The sequence below is a fragment of the Ammospiza nelsoni genome, chromosome 3 (genome assembly GCF_027579445.1).
Source record: "Ammospiza nelsoni isolate bAmmNel1 chromosome 3, bAmmNel1.pri, whole genome shotgun sequence".
NCBI lineage: Eukaryota > Metazoa > Chordata > Aves > Passeriformes > Passerellidae > Ammospiza > Ammospiza nelsoni.
In genome coordinates this window covers 6,373,316-6,390,565 of record NC_080635.1, presented here as the reverse complement: position 1 = coordinate 6,390,565, position 17,250 = coordinate 6,373,316, and the positions used below count along the sequence as shown (strand labels likewise).

The 17,250-nt window shown below is 45.4% G+C and overlaps 1 protein-coding gene across 1 annotated transcript in view; it reads left to right on the top strand.

Annotated features, from left to right (window-relative positions):
* Window positions 1-16,814, top strand: part of LOC132071313 (calpain-13-like) — a 47,535-nt gene extending 30,721 nt beyond the window's left edge. The window contains exons 12-21 of the mRNA XM_059468858.1: window positions 1,112-1,148; window positions 2,706-2,768; window positions 3,693-3,750; window positions 4,913-4,980; window positions 6,434-6,502; window positions 7,492-7,570; window positions 10,342-10,458; window positions 13,460-13,515; window positions 14,675-14,720; window positions 16,324-16,814. Coding sequence (XP_059324841.1) covers window positions 1,112-1,148; window positions 2,706-2,768; window positions 3,693-3,750; window positions 4,913-4,980; window positions 6,434-6,502; window positions 7,492-7,570; window positions 10,342-10,458; window positions 13,460-13,515; window positions 14,675-14,701 — 574 coding nt within the window. The 3' untranslated portion in view covers window positions 14,702-14,720; window positions 16,324-16,814. The remainder of the gene's footprint in view (window positions 1-1,111; window positions 1,149-2,705; window positions 2,769-3,692; window positions 3,751-4,912; window positions 4,981-6,433; window positions 6,503-7,491; window positions 7,571-10,341; window positions 10,459-13,459; window positions 13,516-14,674; window positions 14,721-16,323) is intronic.
* The last annotated feature ends 436 nt before the right edge of the window (window positions 16,815-17,250 follow it).

Below are 17,250 nucleotides of genomic sequence, written 5' to 3'. Positions count from 1 at the left end.
GTGGGACCTGGAGAAGCCAAGAGCAGTGAAAGGCCTTGATCCTTTCACTCAGCCACCTCACAGACAGGCAGGGCTCCCTGTGGGCATGACAGCAGCCTTGAAGATAAGTGTAGTGGAAAAATGGTGTCTGAGTTCATGCAAAGGCAGCTATTACCACACATACACTCACATTGCCAGTGAATGTGGTATTGTTTATATTTGGGTGTGGTTTACTCCAGGTGAGCAAGCTCTGAGTCCCAGCATTCAGCCTCCCCAAATGACCTGCAAGCATCACTGTGCAGTGCCTTCCCTCAGCAAGATTTAGAGTGGATGTGATTGCAGCTCTGACCTCACTGGCCCATATCTCAATAATGAGATTGCTTTCCAGGCTTTGGCCCCTCCCTGGCAAAAACAGCCCAGAACCAAGTGAGGCAGCTGCTGAGTTATGGGAGCAAACACAAAGAGTGTGCACTGTGGGCTGGACTGCCTTCAGCAGAGTGAGTCATGTGTGAGACAGCTCAGCCCTGGCAGTGAGCTTTCCAGGAGAACCTCTGACCCTCACAGACCTTCCTGAACTCAGCCAGGTGTGGAGATGACCTTTCAGTGACTCTTTGCAGCACTTACCTATACAGGTGTTATAAAAATAGAACCTGGCTTGTCTAATTTCTCTACTGAAAGCAAAACTCAAGCACTCAACGTGATGTCTTAGCAATGGTGACCCTGGCCCAGTTTCAGGCAGGCTGCAGACATTTAGATGTTGCCTTTTAATAGCCCAGGTGCTGTTTTTATTCCTGACTGTTAAGCTGAGCAAAGAGAAAGGAGGTGAAAATTTTCAGTGGCTCAAGGCAGGGCAGCCCTGTGTTCTGTGTGGTGAGGTCAGTCCTGGCATGTTCAGGGTGAGACAAACTACATTTCTATGCTGGAAACTCAGCCCTATCTGCACAGAGAGACCCAGGAGTGGTGCAGCAGCTTTGTCTGAGCTGGGCCAGGCTGGGCCATGGGTGCTGAGCATCCTGTGGGGCTGTGGGCTGGGTGAGGGCTGCTGGTGGTGCCTGCCTTCCTCCACAGCAGCAAATCAGTGCTCTGGAAAGGGGTCTTTTCTCCCAGTTTGATTCTTGGAACTCTTTTCTAGGAATTCAAGCTCCCTGACCAGCCCAGAGCTGCCAATGGTAAGAGTCTGGAAACTGGTGTAAGACCTGGTGGTGATCATTTGGTCACCTCTACTGATTCCTCTTCATCTGCTCTTTTCTCCCTCTACCACCCACCACTGTCCCATTGTTTGGCACCCTGCAACCTTGCTGGGAGGGCAGGACACCTCTCTGGGGAGATGGGAGTGACAAAAAAGCCCTTCCTCTTCTCATGTGTCTATTTCAGAGCCTGATTTTTGAGGAAACAGGACTTATACAGTCCCTTTATGAGTGTGTCCATCTGTCTTTTTCACCTCACCATCTTTAACACTCTGACAAACCAAATATAGCAGGGGAGAGAATGCTTAAAAGATTCTAATTTCTTCCAGTGTCTGTAAAATGAGTATATATTTTTGGCGGGGAGAGAGGGAAACATAATTCCTATGAGTGGGATTGGACATGCCTTCCCCATGGGGATGATTCCCTTTAAGTGCTTGTACCCTGTAAAGCACAGGAGTCCATAGAGATGAGACTCAAATCAGATTTCTGCTGCTTTTCATCAGGATATCTTCAGAGACATATCTTCAGAGACAGAGACAGAAAGCAAACCAAACTTTGAAACTGGCTGCATCTCTAGTCCAACCCCGATTTTGTCCTCTCCAGCCCAGCCACCATGGGTTTTTTGAGTTCTTGCTGTGAGCTGTGCACATTGCCAGGGCTGGTCCCACCAGCAAAGCCCTGCCACAGAGAGGCTGCTATTTTCAACTTTCAGAGACACAGATCTTTGAAGCCAGAGGTGTGAAGGAGAACAGAAAGCTGAGTCCTTTCCTTGTGATTCATTTTCCAGCACACAATTAAGCCCCATTAGAGGGGTGGTGTAAACGGTGACTTTTTATCTCTTCCCACTGACAAGCTATCAGTTTACCTGGCTGTTGTCCTTAGCCAGTGTTCTGACTTTGATGAATTGTGGTACCCACAGTTTCTGCTCCTGTTCAGGTATTTGGGCTTCTTTGCTGTGAAGTTTCTCACACAGAGATGAAGGCATTGGGTCTTGGGCTTAGATTTTTTTCTGAAGACTTTATAACATTAAGGATAATTCCCCTTAGTGCCTGGTGTATCTTTTCACTGGAAGGTTGGGGGAAAAAAAAAATCACTTAACCATTGAATTGCAATTGCTCAGGTATAGTCCAAGCTTGTCTTGGGACTGAGAAGGTACAAGAGAAAGGAAAAGTCAGCTTTTCTGCTCTGTTTTCTTGGTTCACATGAATCTTCCCATGCCCTGAGCAGTGTCCCAACCAAGGCCCATCAATAAGGATCAGGCTCATGTATTGACTTGCTGAATTCCACCCTGGATGTGTTCTGTCATCTTCCTTAATCCCTGAACTGCTCCTTCCTGGTTGTACTAGCTGCTAACACCCAAAATATGCTTCTTCCTTCATTGCAGTAGCAGTTGCTCACTCTTAAGCCGCTTTATTTTGAGGGTGTGAAAACTGCAGCCTGTGCTGCACATTCCCTGTCCCTCTAAAGTGCTGTCTGGATCTACAGACTTTTGCCTCCAGTAGCTGAATTATTTATGTCTGCTCTTTGTTTTCAATGCAGGATGTACCAAGACAGAACCAGGATAGCTCCTATAAGGCTCTTTTCCTAAGACATGCTAAGCAGGTACCCTCTCTAAAACATATTGTTGGAGAAAAAAAAAAAAATTAAAAAATCACCACATGTGGACTTGCAGAAAAACTGATCTATGATGTTGATACAAATCCATTTAGATTTTTTTTAATGTAGTTCCATCTTCAAGTGGATACCCTGAAAATGGTATTGATTGACTTGCCAAAACCTCCAGAAAAATGGGACGTTCAGCTGGGATAGATTGTCTAGTGCCATATATCAGTGGAATATTGGAGATTTATAGTTGAGCTGGTGATGGGCTTGCATGTGTACTTTCTTCTTTTTTTTTTTTTTTTTTTGCTTGGTTTGTTTATTTGCTGAAAGCAATTAGAAAGCCTTGGGTAGTCCCCCCCCTCTCAGCAGCATCATTTTCCATTTGCCTTCTCAGCACTTGGAAACCAGACATCAGTCAGCATTTGAGTAATTGATTCCTGCTCTTTCAGAGCCAAGCTCTGTGTTCACAGGAGATGCTTTTAATGGTTTAATAAACTGTTATAAAGAACTCCTTGACTTAGTCAAGAGGAAAAAAATCACTGTCAAAAGTCCCTGCACAATGAACCTCTGGCAGTTAATGGTGACATCAATGCGTGAAGGTGAAAACGAGCAGGGGTGTCTGGGGTGGCTGATGAGCAGCACTGCCTGTGCTCCCAGCCCTCCCACACTGTGCCTGCTGTGCTGCCCATCCGCAGCTCCCCATCCCTGCAGAGCCAACCCCGTGGGGATGGAAGTGCAGCTGGAGTGGCCCAGCAGCATGGAGAGCCGGGTCGTGCTCCAGAGAGGATGCTGCTGCTCCTTTGATGGATATAAACAGAGGTTCTTGGTTGACACAGTGTCGCAGAAAAAAAAGGTTTGGGCAAAAGTGGCACAGGAGAAAACTTGATGCTCACAGACATCTCTTTGTGCTTTATTTTGCATCAGGGCTCAACTATCGATGCCTTGCAGCTGAAACAACTCCTTAATGAAGTGATCTCCCAAGGTAAAGCTTTTGGTGCTTCCTTATCCTCGGACTAGAGTCAATTAGTCACAGGATTTAATGGTGTCCTGATGGTCCTTAATCCTCATTGTGGCTTCCTGCACTGTGGGATCAGAGCATGAGAGGGGCACAGCTGGGGGCTGGAGCCAGCTCAGCCATGTGCTCAGCCAGACTCAAAGTGCTCTTAGGACTTGCTAAATCAGCATAAGGGGCCTTTCTTGTCACTGTCATTTTCCTTGTCTGGGTTTGGAAAGACAGGAGTCTGCTAAGGAAGGCAGGAGCCTCTCCTGAAAGGCAAAATGTAAACCCTCCCCACCCCTCTGAATTGCTATAAATTTTAAATTAAGGGGCTCTCAGGCAAAAATATGGGAGCAGGAAATAACCGTTCTTTATTAGGGAAAGGGGAAAAAAAAGGATAAAATAAACAATTCAGTACACTAGAACAACAGAGTCAGAACCCAACCTGACACCCTGTGGGGTGTTGGTAGCAGTCCCATTGGAAATGTGGCTGCAGCCCTCCTGCAGTGTCAGGGGTGGTTCTGTTGGAGCAAGGGAGGTCCTGTAGAGAAGGATGTATTCTTCCTCTGAAGATCCAGGGGAAGAAGAGACAGCTGCTGTTCCTCTGGGGAATCCAGTGGAGAAAGCCATACTGGTGTCTCAAAACCTCTGGATTATATCTGGGTAGCAATGCTTGGCTCCTCCCTCTGGGCAGAGCATCTCCCAATGGGATGTTATAGCTCTTATCAGTCATGCAGTGACATTCAATAGTCTGTTATCAGCAGATGTCCCCTCCCGAAGGAGGTGTGAATGTGGTCACTCAAAGAGATAGATAAGGCAAACTGTCCACTTGACAAAGGTAATCTGCCATACAGATGGTGATGGAAAACATCTTGCATGGCAATCTTCAACATCCATCCCTGGGCAGGGGCTGTGCAGGGTGAGCCCACACAGGGCACCTGTCCCTGGGGAAGACAGAGGTGTCTGAGATGTGCAGATTCCCTCAGCCTGGCACAGAGCCCTTGCTGCTGTGTGAGAGACTGAAAAGCTGGGGCTTTTCAACTGTGTGAGCCTTCAGCCGGGTGTTCTCCTTGCCTCAGAACGCTGTCCTGATGCCTGTCACAGCCCTTGCTCTTGCTAATTCCTTCTGTTTTGTCAATCCTTGCAGATGAAATGACCAGCCTGGGAGGGAGATTCAGCTTTGATTCATGCAGAGGCATTTTAGCTCTGATGGATGTATCCTTTCAGCAGAAGCAATAAACTTCCCTGGTGCTGCCCATCCTTGCCTTGAGTTATGGCTGAGCTGAGCATCCCAGTGTGAGAACCTGCAAGTAAATATTAGCCCAAATCCCCAATAAATAACTGTCCCACAGTCCATGCAGGACTTTGCTGTGCATGCCCTGGCTCTGCTGTGTCTGCTGCAAGGTGAAGATCAGCCTTCTGCTGCCAGCCAGTCTTTTGCTCTCATTTTGCCCCCTCTGGGGCTTGGCTAAGCTTCACCCTTGGATGGGGGTGTCAGGCAGAGCTGAGACAAGGAGGCAGGGCAGAGTTGAGGCATAGCTCAGCTGTTCTGTGGTGGTTGCACTGCCTGTGGTGGCACTTCAGCAGGGTGCCAGCAGTGCTGGTGTCAGGGACAGAAACACTGTCACTGCTGAATGCCAGGCACCGGCCTCACAGGCCATCCCAGAGTGGATTTCCAGTGTATCTTTGCTATTTAGCTGAGTGACTCAGTCTTTTTACTGTTAACAAGACAACACAAGAAACACATTTCTGGACATTGTAGAACAAGAGGGCTCCTTGATGGAGACATACATCTCCCTCCTGTGTTTCTGCCTCTTTGCTTCCTCATTGTCTCTTTTCCTCCGTGCCTCAAAAAAGCTTTGAGACATTTTCAGACCTTTAAAAACTGCCAGAAAATGAATTAAAATGACCAGAAGTCCCTCTCTCTTTCCAGCTTTCAGCATGTAGCCAGTGAAGGAGATTTTTCCTCCTCTGCAAAGCCTGTCCTGGGATAAGTGGGCACTGTGAATGCATGGCACGTGCAAAGAGCTGACAAAGCCTCTGCTCTGCTGTAATTCAGGATGGATTTTTAATTCTCTGGCCTGCAGATAACCCATGTACAGTGTGACCTATCCTGGCCTGCAAAGCCAGGATCAGCTTTTTTCACTCAGGTTCCACGACAGCAGCATTTGTCTGCTTGCATTTCAGTGGGGATGAGTTTTGCTCTCGGGGAGGTTTCACCATCCTGCACTGGGGTGGGTGCTGTGTGTCTGCCCAGGACTCCTGGGTGGGGAATGGAGGTTTGGGATCATCTCCTCGTGCTCTTGGCTCCTCAGGGCCTGCTCTCCCGGAGGATCCAGGCAGGGCAGATCCTGTGCAGAGGCAAGGCCATGGGGCCGCATTCATTCACAGGGGTGTCCGTGCTCCGGGACTAAACGTCACCCTGCGGTTAAAGGCACCTTATAAATAGAAACCTTTTGTGGTTTGTGAGCACAGGCATGAGCAGCTGTGCAGTGTGACAAAAAAGGTGGATTTAAACACCACTGAGAGCAGGAAAACTCTTGCTTTTCTCAGCAAGAAATGACCCGCCGAAGAGGCTGCATCTTACGCGTTCAGCTCCATGCAGGCAGCAACAAAGCCAGCCAGGTTCAGCCCTCATTAAGTGCTTCATCCTTAACTAAATGCACAGCTCAACTCGAACGGGAGGCTCACCCTGCAGGAGTTTGGGAGCCTCTGGAGGAGCCTCACTAAGTACAGGGTACAGGGGAGGGGGTGGCTCTCTCTCGGGATGCTCTGGGTACTTTGTGGATTTTGTGGATTCTGTGAATTCCGTGCCCCGGGGCTCTCCAGCAGCGGGGAGCAGATGCTCGGTGCTCTGGGAGAGAAGCCTTGCAGAGGCTGCTTGCTAATGGGAGAAGCCTTGCAGGGGTTGTTTGCTTTGCTTAGCGGGTCAGAGTTCCCTCTTCTCACGCCAGGGAGGCAGTGGTGTGTGTAAAATGCTCCAAATGAGCAGCCCAGGCTTTTCCAGCACACAGAGCATCGAGGGGAAAGGTAGGAAGGCCAATTAGACTCAGAATCTGATGGAAATCTCTGTGTCTGTGCCACCACTGGCAGGTTTTTGTTTTTTTTTTTTTTTTTGAAATGACTTCTTAAACAGAGTAATCTGAAAAATGTCATTTCCTCATTTCTGCAGTTTCTAGTGGGAATGTGTAGGATCTGATAAAGGCTTGTCTGGGAGAAATGTTTCTGCTCCAGGATAGGCACTGGAAGCAGTGACATGGTATTTGGGGTCCTACTAAATTCTTCAGGGAATATCTGGCTGCTTCTCTGTGTCAGGTCCTTCTCCCTCAGCCTTGGTGCAGGACAGGAGGGATTCCTCAAGACTCAGGTTTTCAGGTTTTCCTCAAAACTCACCTCAAGCTGGGTGGGCTCCAATTTTTTCCATCTTGAGATGCTCTGAGACCACCTATTTCCCCATCTAGATAGGGGCGCTCTTTCCACTGACAGTGCCTCAAATGTGCTGGGGTGTGTTAGGAAAGCAAAAAGGCTTCTGCCCACCCCAAACTGTGGGATTTCTTACACAGTAACGTTCTGTCAGAGCCTTCTGAAAATGGGCCTCCCATGTCACAGCCACCCCATCTCACCTGTTGAACTTCTTTGCAGCATATTTATTAAGGGAGGAGAACTGGTTGTAGTGGTAAATGTGGGTGGTAAGAGCTTGAAATCTGCCTTTGCACTGTGTTTTAGGAGATCTTCTTCAGGGAAGACAGGAACCGTTCTGGATTTCTTGATGTTGCTGAACTGGAGAATGCCGTACAGGCAGCAGGTACACCCAGAGGGGCTGAGAGCTCCGCTTGCTTTCCCTGGGGCACTGAAGGAAAGGATGAGATGGAAAGAGGAAAGAAAAAAAGATTTCTGGGGAGAAAGTGGCTTGGATTTCCCAGAGATGCCAGTTAGATCACAGCTCTGCTGAGAGATCTGTGCTGGGGAACAGCACAGAAAGATGCAGAGAAGTGAATGCAGCACTGGCCAGAGCTGCTTCCAGATCATGGATGGAACATCCAGCAGGGAGGGAAGGAGAGAGGAAGAATGGATTCCTGCACTTCCTCAGTTCCTGCAGCTCCTCTCCAGGGCAGTGACTAAGTCTAGAAGGGAAAGGCACACTGACAGGCATTTATTTAGTTTGCACTGACCTCTGTTGGCTACTGAGTGTGAAACTCTCAGTGACTGCACACGAGTAAAGCACTTCAGCTAAATGCTCTCAAAGGAGACTTTGTGCATGCAGTACCTCTCTGACACAGCCATCCCCTTTGAACTGTGCACTAGAGAAGCTCCCATTTGGCTTCTGGAGCTCAGAGGGTGCTGTCCCAGGAGGAAACGGGCACAGGATTGCTATCCCTGGAAGCCATCAGCTGAGGGGATGCATATGTATTTATTTAATATTTTTTGCTGCTGAGAGCTGGGCAAAGCTCTGTCTGAGCTGCCCCTGCACTTCTCAGACAGGTGATCAGCACTGATCACAGTTTCACTGGTCACTGATGTGCCAAATGGCAAAGGAGAAGTTGCCATTCTGTGAGAAAGATGCTAAAGTGTAAAACTGGGAGGAAAACTGTGCATGGAAAAGTCCTGCCAGCCAAAACAATGCAGCTGTTTGAAGGCATAAAAAGGCACTGACAAGTGGAAAATTCAATACGTGTTTGACTAGAAGTAGTTCTGAGTGGGGAAGAAAATTACAAGCTCATTCTTGCTGCCCTCTGAGCCGGACATCTGCATTTGAATCTGGCTTGGCAATGGGATGATTGATCCCTGTCCTGGCTTTTGAGCAGGAACCCCAGAAGGGGTTTGGGAGATTGGTGCTACCTCTGGGAATGGTATTAATGTATCTAAATCCAACTCCTAGCCAGCTGTTCCCTGAAGTGTTCAGTGCTTTCCCCAACAAAACTCTGCAGTGTGTGCTTAATTTTCACTGTTTTCTTAATGCTTCCAATAATAATAATAATGGATCAGAGTAAAGCAGGCAGCTGCATTAACAGCAGTGCTGCCCTGAAATGCAGCAGCGTTGACCTGATGTATTTACAAACTCCTCTTTGGCAACAGCAAATGATTCAAAATAATTTTTATAAATAGGGAAACATCAAGTCAGTAGTTAATATCTTGGCCAAAACCAGAGTGAGGAATCCAGCAGATAAAAGGTTTGGGAAGTAGTCTTACAAATCAGCTGAAAAGTCTTGGGAACAGAGGGGACTGACCCTTCAGTTTTGTTGATGAGGTTGATTGAGAGATGTTGCCAAGTGAGCAAGTGTATCCCAGACTGACCAGGCCAAATTCTTGGTGTTTTATTAGTGTAAGGGTTGACTGTAGCATGCCACAAGTAATATTTACTGGAACCTGCTCTCTGGAGAGAGCTTGATTGAATTCCTACTATCTTCAAAAGCTTAAAAATAGAATTCATTGCTCACTGCTACAGTGGTTTAAAACCAGACTCAAAGAAGACAATTAATTAGATTAATTTTTAATTACTATCTTTATCTCATTTGAGAAGAATATAAAATCATGTTTACCTTAATTTGAAATGTATCTTAAGCCCAAATGTATTTCCATTCTTTAATTATTCAGCATAATGTACCTGCTTCCTGCTGGAGACCTCCAACTAGGCTCATGCAACCAGAGTTTGTCAATGGTGGCACTAAACCACTTCCATCTCTCTCCCCACACAGGTGTAGAGAAGCCATTTCTTTTATTTCTGCTTTTTCAACTAATTTAGCTCCATGATGAGTTCATTTAAAACTGAAAAGTTCAGAGCTGGTTGAAAAAGCAGGAAAGTTACTTCACATCCAGCTGAGCTACTAAAACCTGGAGTGAGCAAATGAGACTTCTCTGAAGTCTCAGAGAAGGCATTAAACCAAAGCTATCAGTCCAGCTCTCTGCAGAAAATTTCCCTTTTGTTTTGCAAATCAGCTTTTAGTGCAAAATATATTTAAATCATTCCTCTCATATAGCCAGCACATTTAGGGTAGTTTTATTTAACTAATAAAAGAATCGTTCTAAAAAGAAATTTTTGTTCATTCAATTGAGTACCGATTTCCATCCAAACAGACTGCGACACAAATACTGAATAATCAGCTAATAAAAACGAAATGCACCCTTCACCATTTTCTAATAGAAGAGAAAATGTAAAAATTAAGAATCCCAGGCATGCTATGCAGCATAATAGCCTGAGCATGCAGCAATGCAGCATCTGCCTCTTTAGCAGAAAGAGCCGGTGGTATTGGAAATGCTACACTCAGACTTTTACAGTTATGAGCCAAAGAAAATCACCCTTTCTTATAGAAAATAAAAGCTAGAAAGGCAAAGCAAGATAACACAAGATCAGTTAGCTCAGTGTTTGCAGCTTGCTGACTTGAGCCACAATGGGAGTCAGCGAGTGGGGTGACTTTGGTTTGCCATTACCCAACCCTGACCCTTGGGCACGAAGTGGGGGAAAAGCTGTCCAGGGGAGGGGCTGTGTGACGGGAGAGGGGGCTGAGGGTGTTGCTGGCAGGGTGCAGGAGGCCAGCAGAGCTGCTCCATCCCCTCCCAGCGTGTTTTCCCCGGCAGGTCTGTCCGTGGACGTGGTGCTGCTGCGGCTGCTGACGCTGCGCTACGGCGACGGTGCCGGCAGGGTTGGGTTCCGCGACTTCGTGTGCTGCATGCTGCGCCTCGACACCATGAGCCGTGAGTGCCAGCCCTGCCAGGGCCCCTGCAGCAGGGCAGCCTGCAAACCAGCCTCAGAGAGGGACAAGGGACACAACACGAGGTGTAATCATGCTGGTCCAACAGCATAGCTTCAAGTGACACAGCTGCCCCGAGCCCAGGTGTGGCCCAAGCTCTTTGGGCAGCCGGCTTGCCAGGAGCTGGATTTATCTCCTGTGCACTGGTACAGAAAATCTAGGTGACCCCAACTCTAGGAATGATTGGCACCTGACTCCATTGATTCAGAATGCTGGACAATTGCTTTATTAAAACTATGTTATGTTACAGAATGACAGAATGATGAGGTTGGAAGAGACCTCTGAGATCATCAAGTCCAACCTTTGCGCTAGCACCTCAACTAGACTATGGCACCAATCTTTTTTTAAACACATCCAGAGATGGTGATTCTACCACTTCCCTGGGAAGAGCATTCCGTAGTTTTATTCTTTCAGTGAAAAATTTCTTCCTAATATCCAGCCTATACCTTCCCTGATGTAGCTTGAGACGGTGCACTCTGGTTCTGTCAGTTGCTGCCCGGTTGCATTACGACTATATGAAAGAGACACTATACTATAATACAAAGAATACTAAAGAATACAACTTGTGACTGTCTGAGACAGCCAGGACACAGTTTTGAGCCAATTGGCCAAGGAAACAAAACAATCCTCAGCAGAATCCAACTGACAAATCACTTCAGGTAAACAATCTTCCTAACACATTCCACATGTGCAAAAACTACAGGAGCAGCAAGTAGAGATAAGAATTGGTTTTCTCTCCTTCTCTCTGTGCTTCTCCATGAAAAAACCCTGAGAGAGAAAATTATGTCTCTCTCTCTGTTCAGAGAATGTGAATGCCACACACTCCAGCAACCAGCTGCAAGAAAGTAGCTCAGTGTTCAGTAAAGTTCTCTCAGTTTTTTGGTAAGGAGAAAGTCCAGTATCCTCTGTGGATAAACAAGCCCATTCCCCATGCTGCATCCAGCTATTGCCTGGCACTTGCAAGGAGGGAGTGCCTGTAAAAGAGCTTTTGCCTGAATGGAAATGAAATTGTGTTTTACAAAATCGTAATTTTTGCTACTCTAATAATAAGCATTTTGACTGGAAATATTGGTGGTTAAAGCCAGCAACTGTGACCCCTGCACTAGAACATTGCTACAGCAATTTATTTCATCTTTGGAATGAGCTGGGTTTCAGCAGTGCATAGAAAGGAGCATTCATTTCCTCCCATGTGTTTGTAGCACTGATGTTTAATGGGCCAACAGTGGTCAGCAGATCTGCTTGGATGACACTGCTGAAAATCCCATTTCAAGGGAGTGCAGCAGAAACAGCTCTGAAAGTATTGTAAAATCAGAGCGTATCCCGGTTTTAATGCTTTCATTAAAAAAAAAAAAAGAAGCTTGTAAACACCCATTTTTTGTGATTATACATGTCACTTGCTATAGATGAAAGTTTTTATGCCTAAATTAGTTCCATAGAATTTTTTTTTTGTTTAAAATAGATCCTTTTACATTTTAAGAGCCAATGTAAAGACAAATCCGTTGCATCCATGTGGAAAGGAGTATCTAAAATTTCATTGCTGTCTGTAATGAGAATCTTAAAATGCTTTCCACTCTTTCAGTTACCACTTTACAGAGGGTTTAATGTGGAATACATTTCTCAAACTTTTTAGATCGTGGTGAATAAGTTTGTTACAGGAGAGGATAAGGGTGCCAAGTGGGAATAAAAGGCAGCCCACCTTTATGATGATGTGAATGCAGCGGGGAAGATAAAATCTGTCCCATTAAATCATTATTCATCCTTTCAAGATAGCCAGAGATGAGACCCAAACCAAAAGCAGCATCTTCTTTGCAAATTCTATTTAACTGGAGTTAATGAAGCAGTAAAGAAGCACTTACCTCTGCCCAGAGGAGGTAATTTCAGCGCTGCCACTTTTCCTAAAAAGACTGCTGGGTGCAAGCCCAGCTCTGCATTTGCAGCCTTGTCAAGGCTCTGGGCACAACATGGGGATTTCCTTGTTCTGTGCCTTTCTTCAGAGCAGTGCAGGCTGGATGTGCCACCTTTCCTCCCTGCTTTGGGCCATTCAGGTAGCTCTGGTGGCCTCCTAAGGGCCAGATGAGCAATGAGCCCTTGTGCCCTGTTCCCACCCTCTCCCTGTATTCTAGGCACGTTTCAAAACACCTGTAATCTCACAAAGTCTTTTCCATGCAGGGTGGGAAACTCCAGGCTCCCAGAGAAATGTGTCATTCAAGGATAGGCAGACTTAAATTTGTTTCAACTTTTTATTGCTGTTATAAGAGCATATTTCTAGGAGAAAAGTAATTTCAAAATAAATAAAACCCCTCAAAATACTGTGTTTTGAGTTTATCCAAATGCTTGGGTTTGAAGGCTTCTCCTAGACATACTGCAATATAAATATGCACATAGAATAACAATATTTGAATGGATTTAAATTTCCTGATGGCAAAGTGTTCTGTCAAAAAAACTTTCAGCAATGTTAATTTCAAACTCTAGCTGAATAACAGCAGCATCTGCATTTATATTCCCTGCAAAAAGCTTGCAAGGCATACTAATGACTTCAAGAGAACCACTTTCTTTAGGGCACACTGTGATCACTCACTTCCAGGGAGGATGGAAAAGGACCAGCAGAAAGTTTCCCTGTGGGAAGATGTGTTTCATTAGTTCACCATCCTCCTGTCCCTCTTCAGGCAGGAAAACAATTGAAACAAATTATGAGAGGAGATGAAGGCAGCCACATTGAGCACTGCACACTTCTGCCAAATTCTGGCCCCAAAATTGGGATCCCTTCCCAGGCTGTGATCCGAGGGCCAAGGCAGGAGGGGTACACAGCACAGAAATGAGATGTGGCCAGGCAGAGCATCCCAGCACAGGGGCTGCAGCTCTGCTCCTCAGCTGCCACAGCCTTATGTCAGAAGCAAGAATGCAATGTATTCTCATGAAATAAGGGTTTTTTGTTCTGCCCCTAGATGCATTCCAAAACTTAGCAGAGGGCGGATCACAAATTTCGATGACAGCAATGGAGGTAAGAATGCTCCTTCTCTCTTCTCTTCTCTTCTCTTCTCTTCTCTTCTCTTCTCTTCTCTTCTCTTCTCTTCTCTTCTCTTCTCTTCTCTTCTCTTCTCTTCTCTTCTCTTCTCTTCTCTTCTCTTCTCTTCTCTTCTCTTCTCTTCTCTTCGTGGGAGCTCATTTTATGAGAGGGGTGAAGTTAGAGATGATGTGTGATTTGTGTTACTGGTTTTTGTCCCAGCAAATGGTGGTGGAGGTTTTGCCTGGCTGGAAGTGCCTCCTGTGTGGGAGGTGTTTCCCTGGGGTTCCCTGGCCCCGCTGGAGCACAGCTCCATCCATCCCTGGCCAAGGCATGGGGTCTTCCCTTACTGACACCAGCCTGTCATTGCTGGAAACATTGCTCAAAGTGACTTTGAGGAAGTGACAAAAAAATAAAAAAATCCATGCCCTCATTTCTTACTGCCCCATCTGTTAATCCTGAATTGCAAAACATCTTGGTTTTAAGAAAGAACCAGCAGACAAATGCTTGCTGCTGCTGTTTGTCTTTAAAGCACAGCCTGAAGGATAGCTCAGTGAATGGGGATACATCAGGCTTTTTATCAGCTAGTCTGAAGCAAAAATCCTGCTGTGCTCCATAGTGATATGCCTGAGTACTGCATTTTATCAGTCTGGGGACTGTTATTTGACAACCCAGTGTTTAAAAAGGTTTTTTAAAACAGCCTTTTACAATCTCACCAGCTCCTGTTTACACTCTGTGTCTAGTGCAGGGCCTCATCGTTTTAATTCTTTTATTTTTTCTTTTACACCAAGGGCAGAGCACAGTTTGCAAGCAGAGGACCTGGACCTATTTTACAGGGTAGTCTGTAGGACAGCCGGGCTCCCAGAAGTTGCTATCCCTTCCACTTGCAATCAGGCAGGTGCCACAACTTTCCCAGCAATAGCTCCTGCTGCAGCTGCTGCAATAATTTATCATGGAAAACAACATATGGAAACAGTTTCTGGGTCTGAATTGTAATAAGGGAAAGAGGCAGTTCCAAAATCCCTCAACTATCCTGTGCACTACAAAAGGATAGTTGAGGGTCATTGGGTCACCCCTGAAGGTCCTGAGACAAGTCTGAAGGTTTGGTGTATACCATTTCTGTCTAATTGTACCTTTTCTTCTCCTTTTTTTCCAGTGGCTGACCCTTGTCATGTACACCTAGAGGGATGACAGAGGTCATGGTAAGAAATCTCCTCAGTGCTGACAAGAGAGGGTGGGGCCCTTGCAGGAGGCTCAGTCTGCAGTTATGGGGGGTTTTGAGAGAAAAAGCTGTGAGAGGAAGAGGGAAAGAGGTGAGACCTACAGCATGAGAAGGGCTCTAAAGGAAATTGGACTTTGGGCTGTTTTTTTCCTGGGGAATTGCTGATGGCCTTACCAGTCAAGCAGACCACCAATGGCTCAGCTAGAAACTTGCCTCCACCTAAGATAATAGATGAGAGAGCATAACTTATTTTTTTGAGTTCTGAGGGGTGCAATTACCTCTTCATATTTTACACAGCAGCAAATGTATAGTCAAATAGAGGGTGGGTATACAAAGTAACTTAGATTTCTTGGTCAGTCTGATTTCACATTTTTAACAGAATTACGTGGTTTGGTTTACATTTGAACTACAATCCCTACCTTGTGTTTCTTGTGATGTTTGCTGCCTTCATGTCAGGCCTAGAGAGGAACATTTTTCCCTCTGGATCTCCCAATTTTGCTGCTTGGTTCTCCTGAAAGACTTTGCCTTTTCCTGCAGAACTTGTGCTGTTCATAGACCCGAGAGCCATCTCAGCCATGGTGCTCCTGCCAGCCCTCTGTGATGCAAATGTCCCAGCTGCAGTGTTAAAGTGTTGGTGCTGGTCCCAAAGGAGAAAACAGGGAGGAAACCCTTAGTAAAATGTCCAGTGGAGGGGCAGCTGACCCCCAGGAATTTGTGGAGCATCCTTGGGCAAATCAGACATTTTCCTTATCAGCCCGGACCAAAAATGGAGTAAAAACTTCAAACCCATTACATTCTTTGAAATCCATTCACTGCATCCAGCTAATCCTTCCTATAGACATTGGATTCCACTTGTGAACAACACAGGAGCAGTAAATGTGATAAGAATTGTTTTTTCTTTCTCTGAGAATGTGAAACCCAGAAATATCTTTGGGAAGAATTATGCCTTGCTTTTCTCTGTAAAGAGAAATGTGGGGACACTGTGATGCCTTCACCTCTGAGCTCTGCCTGCAAACAGTTGTTTATTTGAAAGCCTGCCCTTTGCATTCAGAGCTGTGGACAGTGCAAAGCTGCATTTTGATGTGTTGGTGTGTGGAAACAGAATATTCACAACACTGCACCCAGCACTTGCACTGCTGACTGTCATTAGGTAAATATGAAAAGGACCTCACCTTTGGAGATGAAGTTGCTTAAATTATTGCTTGCAAATTAAATTCATAGTCTATTTAGTAATCTTTTTTTTTCCCATGAATGATTCATAAACTGATCATAACTTCTGGGAATATATAATTAATCATAATTTTCACTTACTGGTTTGGAATGAAATCCTGCCTGCAGGGTGTTTATAAGCAGCTCACTTGAGCAATTTAGCAGACACTTGCAGCTGGAGCCTGGGCACTCGTGGCACAGGACCCTCAGAGGACCAGAACTGTTAAAACTGGAGCCTAACAAACTGTGATTGATGTGGGACAACACACTTGGCATTCTTGGAAAAATTCTCTTGGCAAAAATATTCCCATTGGAGATTTCCAAAGGCTGACCTGAAGCTGGCTGTGTTCTGAGTCTCTTTACCTCTGTTTCAGGTGACTTTTCTTCCTCCTCAGCAGAGCAGTGCCCAAGGCCATCCCATAAAAAATCCATCCATAGAATTCTTGAAAAACCACAGTGAAGGAGTGGAGCCAGGTGTCCTTGTGCTTGGTGGTACTCCAGGCTGCTGGGGTGAAGAGATCTTTCCAGGCAACCTGGAGGTGCTTGGAGAGGGAAGAATTGCTAATGGAAGCACTCCATGGGCAAACTGGAAATACTTAATGGTCTGGGCAAGCTGGAAGTGTTGACTGTGATCTCCTCTCATCTTCCTGTAAATAGCACAGAAGCCAGGAACAGCTCCATTAACTCCACTATGAAAAAGAACAGAGCCATGCCTTTCGTGTGAAAGGAGTGTATAAGATGCAGGTTACAAAAACGATTAAGAGACAGTTTTATTTTAATTATTTCTTCATTTTCTTCTTTGTCATTTATAAGTGCCAGAAAATGATTGAAGAAATTAGTCCTAATTCATAAATAACACCAGAATCTTTTTCGTTTTCTTTGTACTTTTTATTAATAAATTAGGGGGGAAAAAAGTCTTATGCATTTTTGAGTTCATCAACTATAGGGATTTCATTTTATTTGCTACAGAAATGAGGTGGCATATTAGAGATACAGAACAAATTGTTCAGTGCTTTTTTCTGACTTCCAGAATCTATATTGGGACTGTTTGGGAGTGGAAAAGTTTATCAGAACTGCATTCTCTTCCTCTGTCCTGATGTCTTTAGAAATGTAGGGCTTCTTCAGACATAATTCCTGCTCAAAAATTTAACTTAAACCTGCAGAATAACTGTAACCTTTCTGTACCCACACATGAACTTCACTTTCATACTTTTTTATCATGGCATTAACAGTGAATTTAGTGATCTATTCCACTCAGGTATTGAAAAAAATTTATGAAGACTCTATTTGTGAAAATGCCA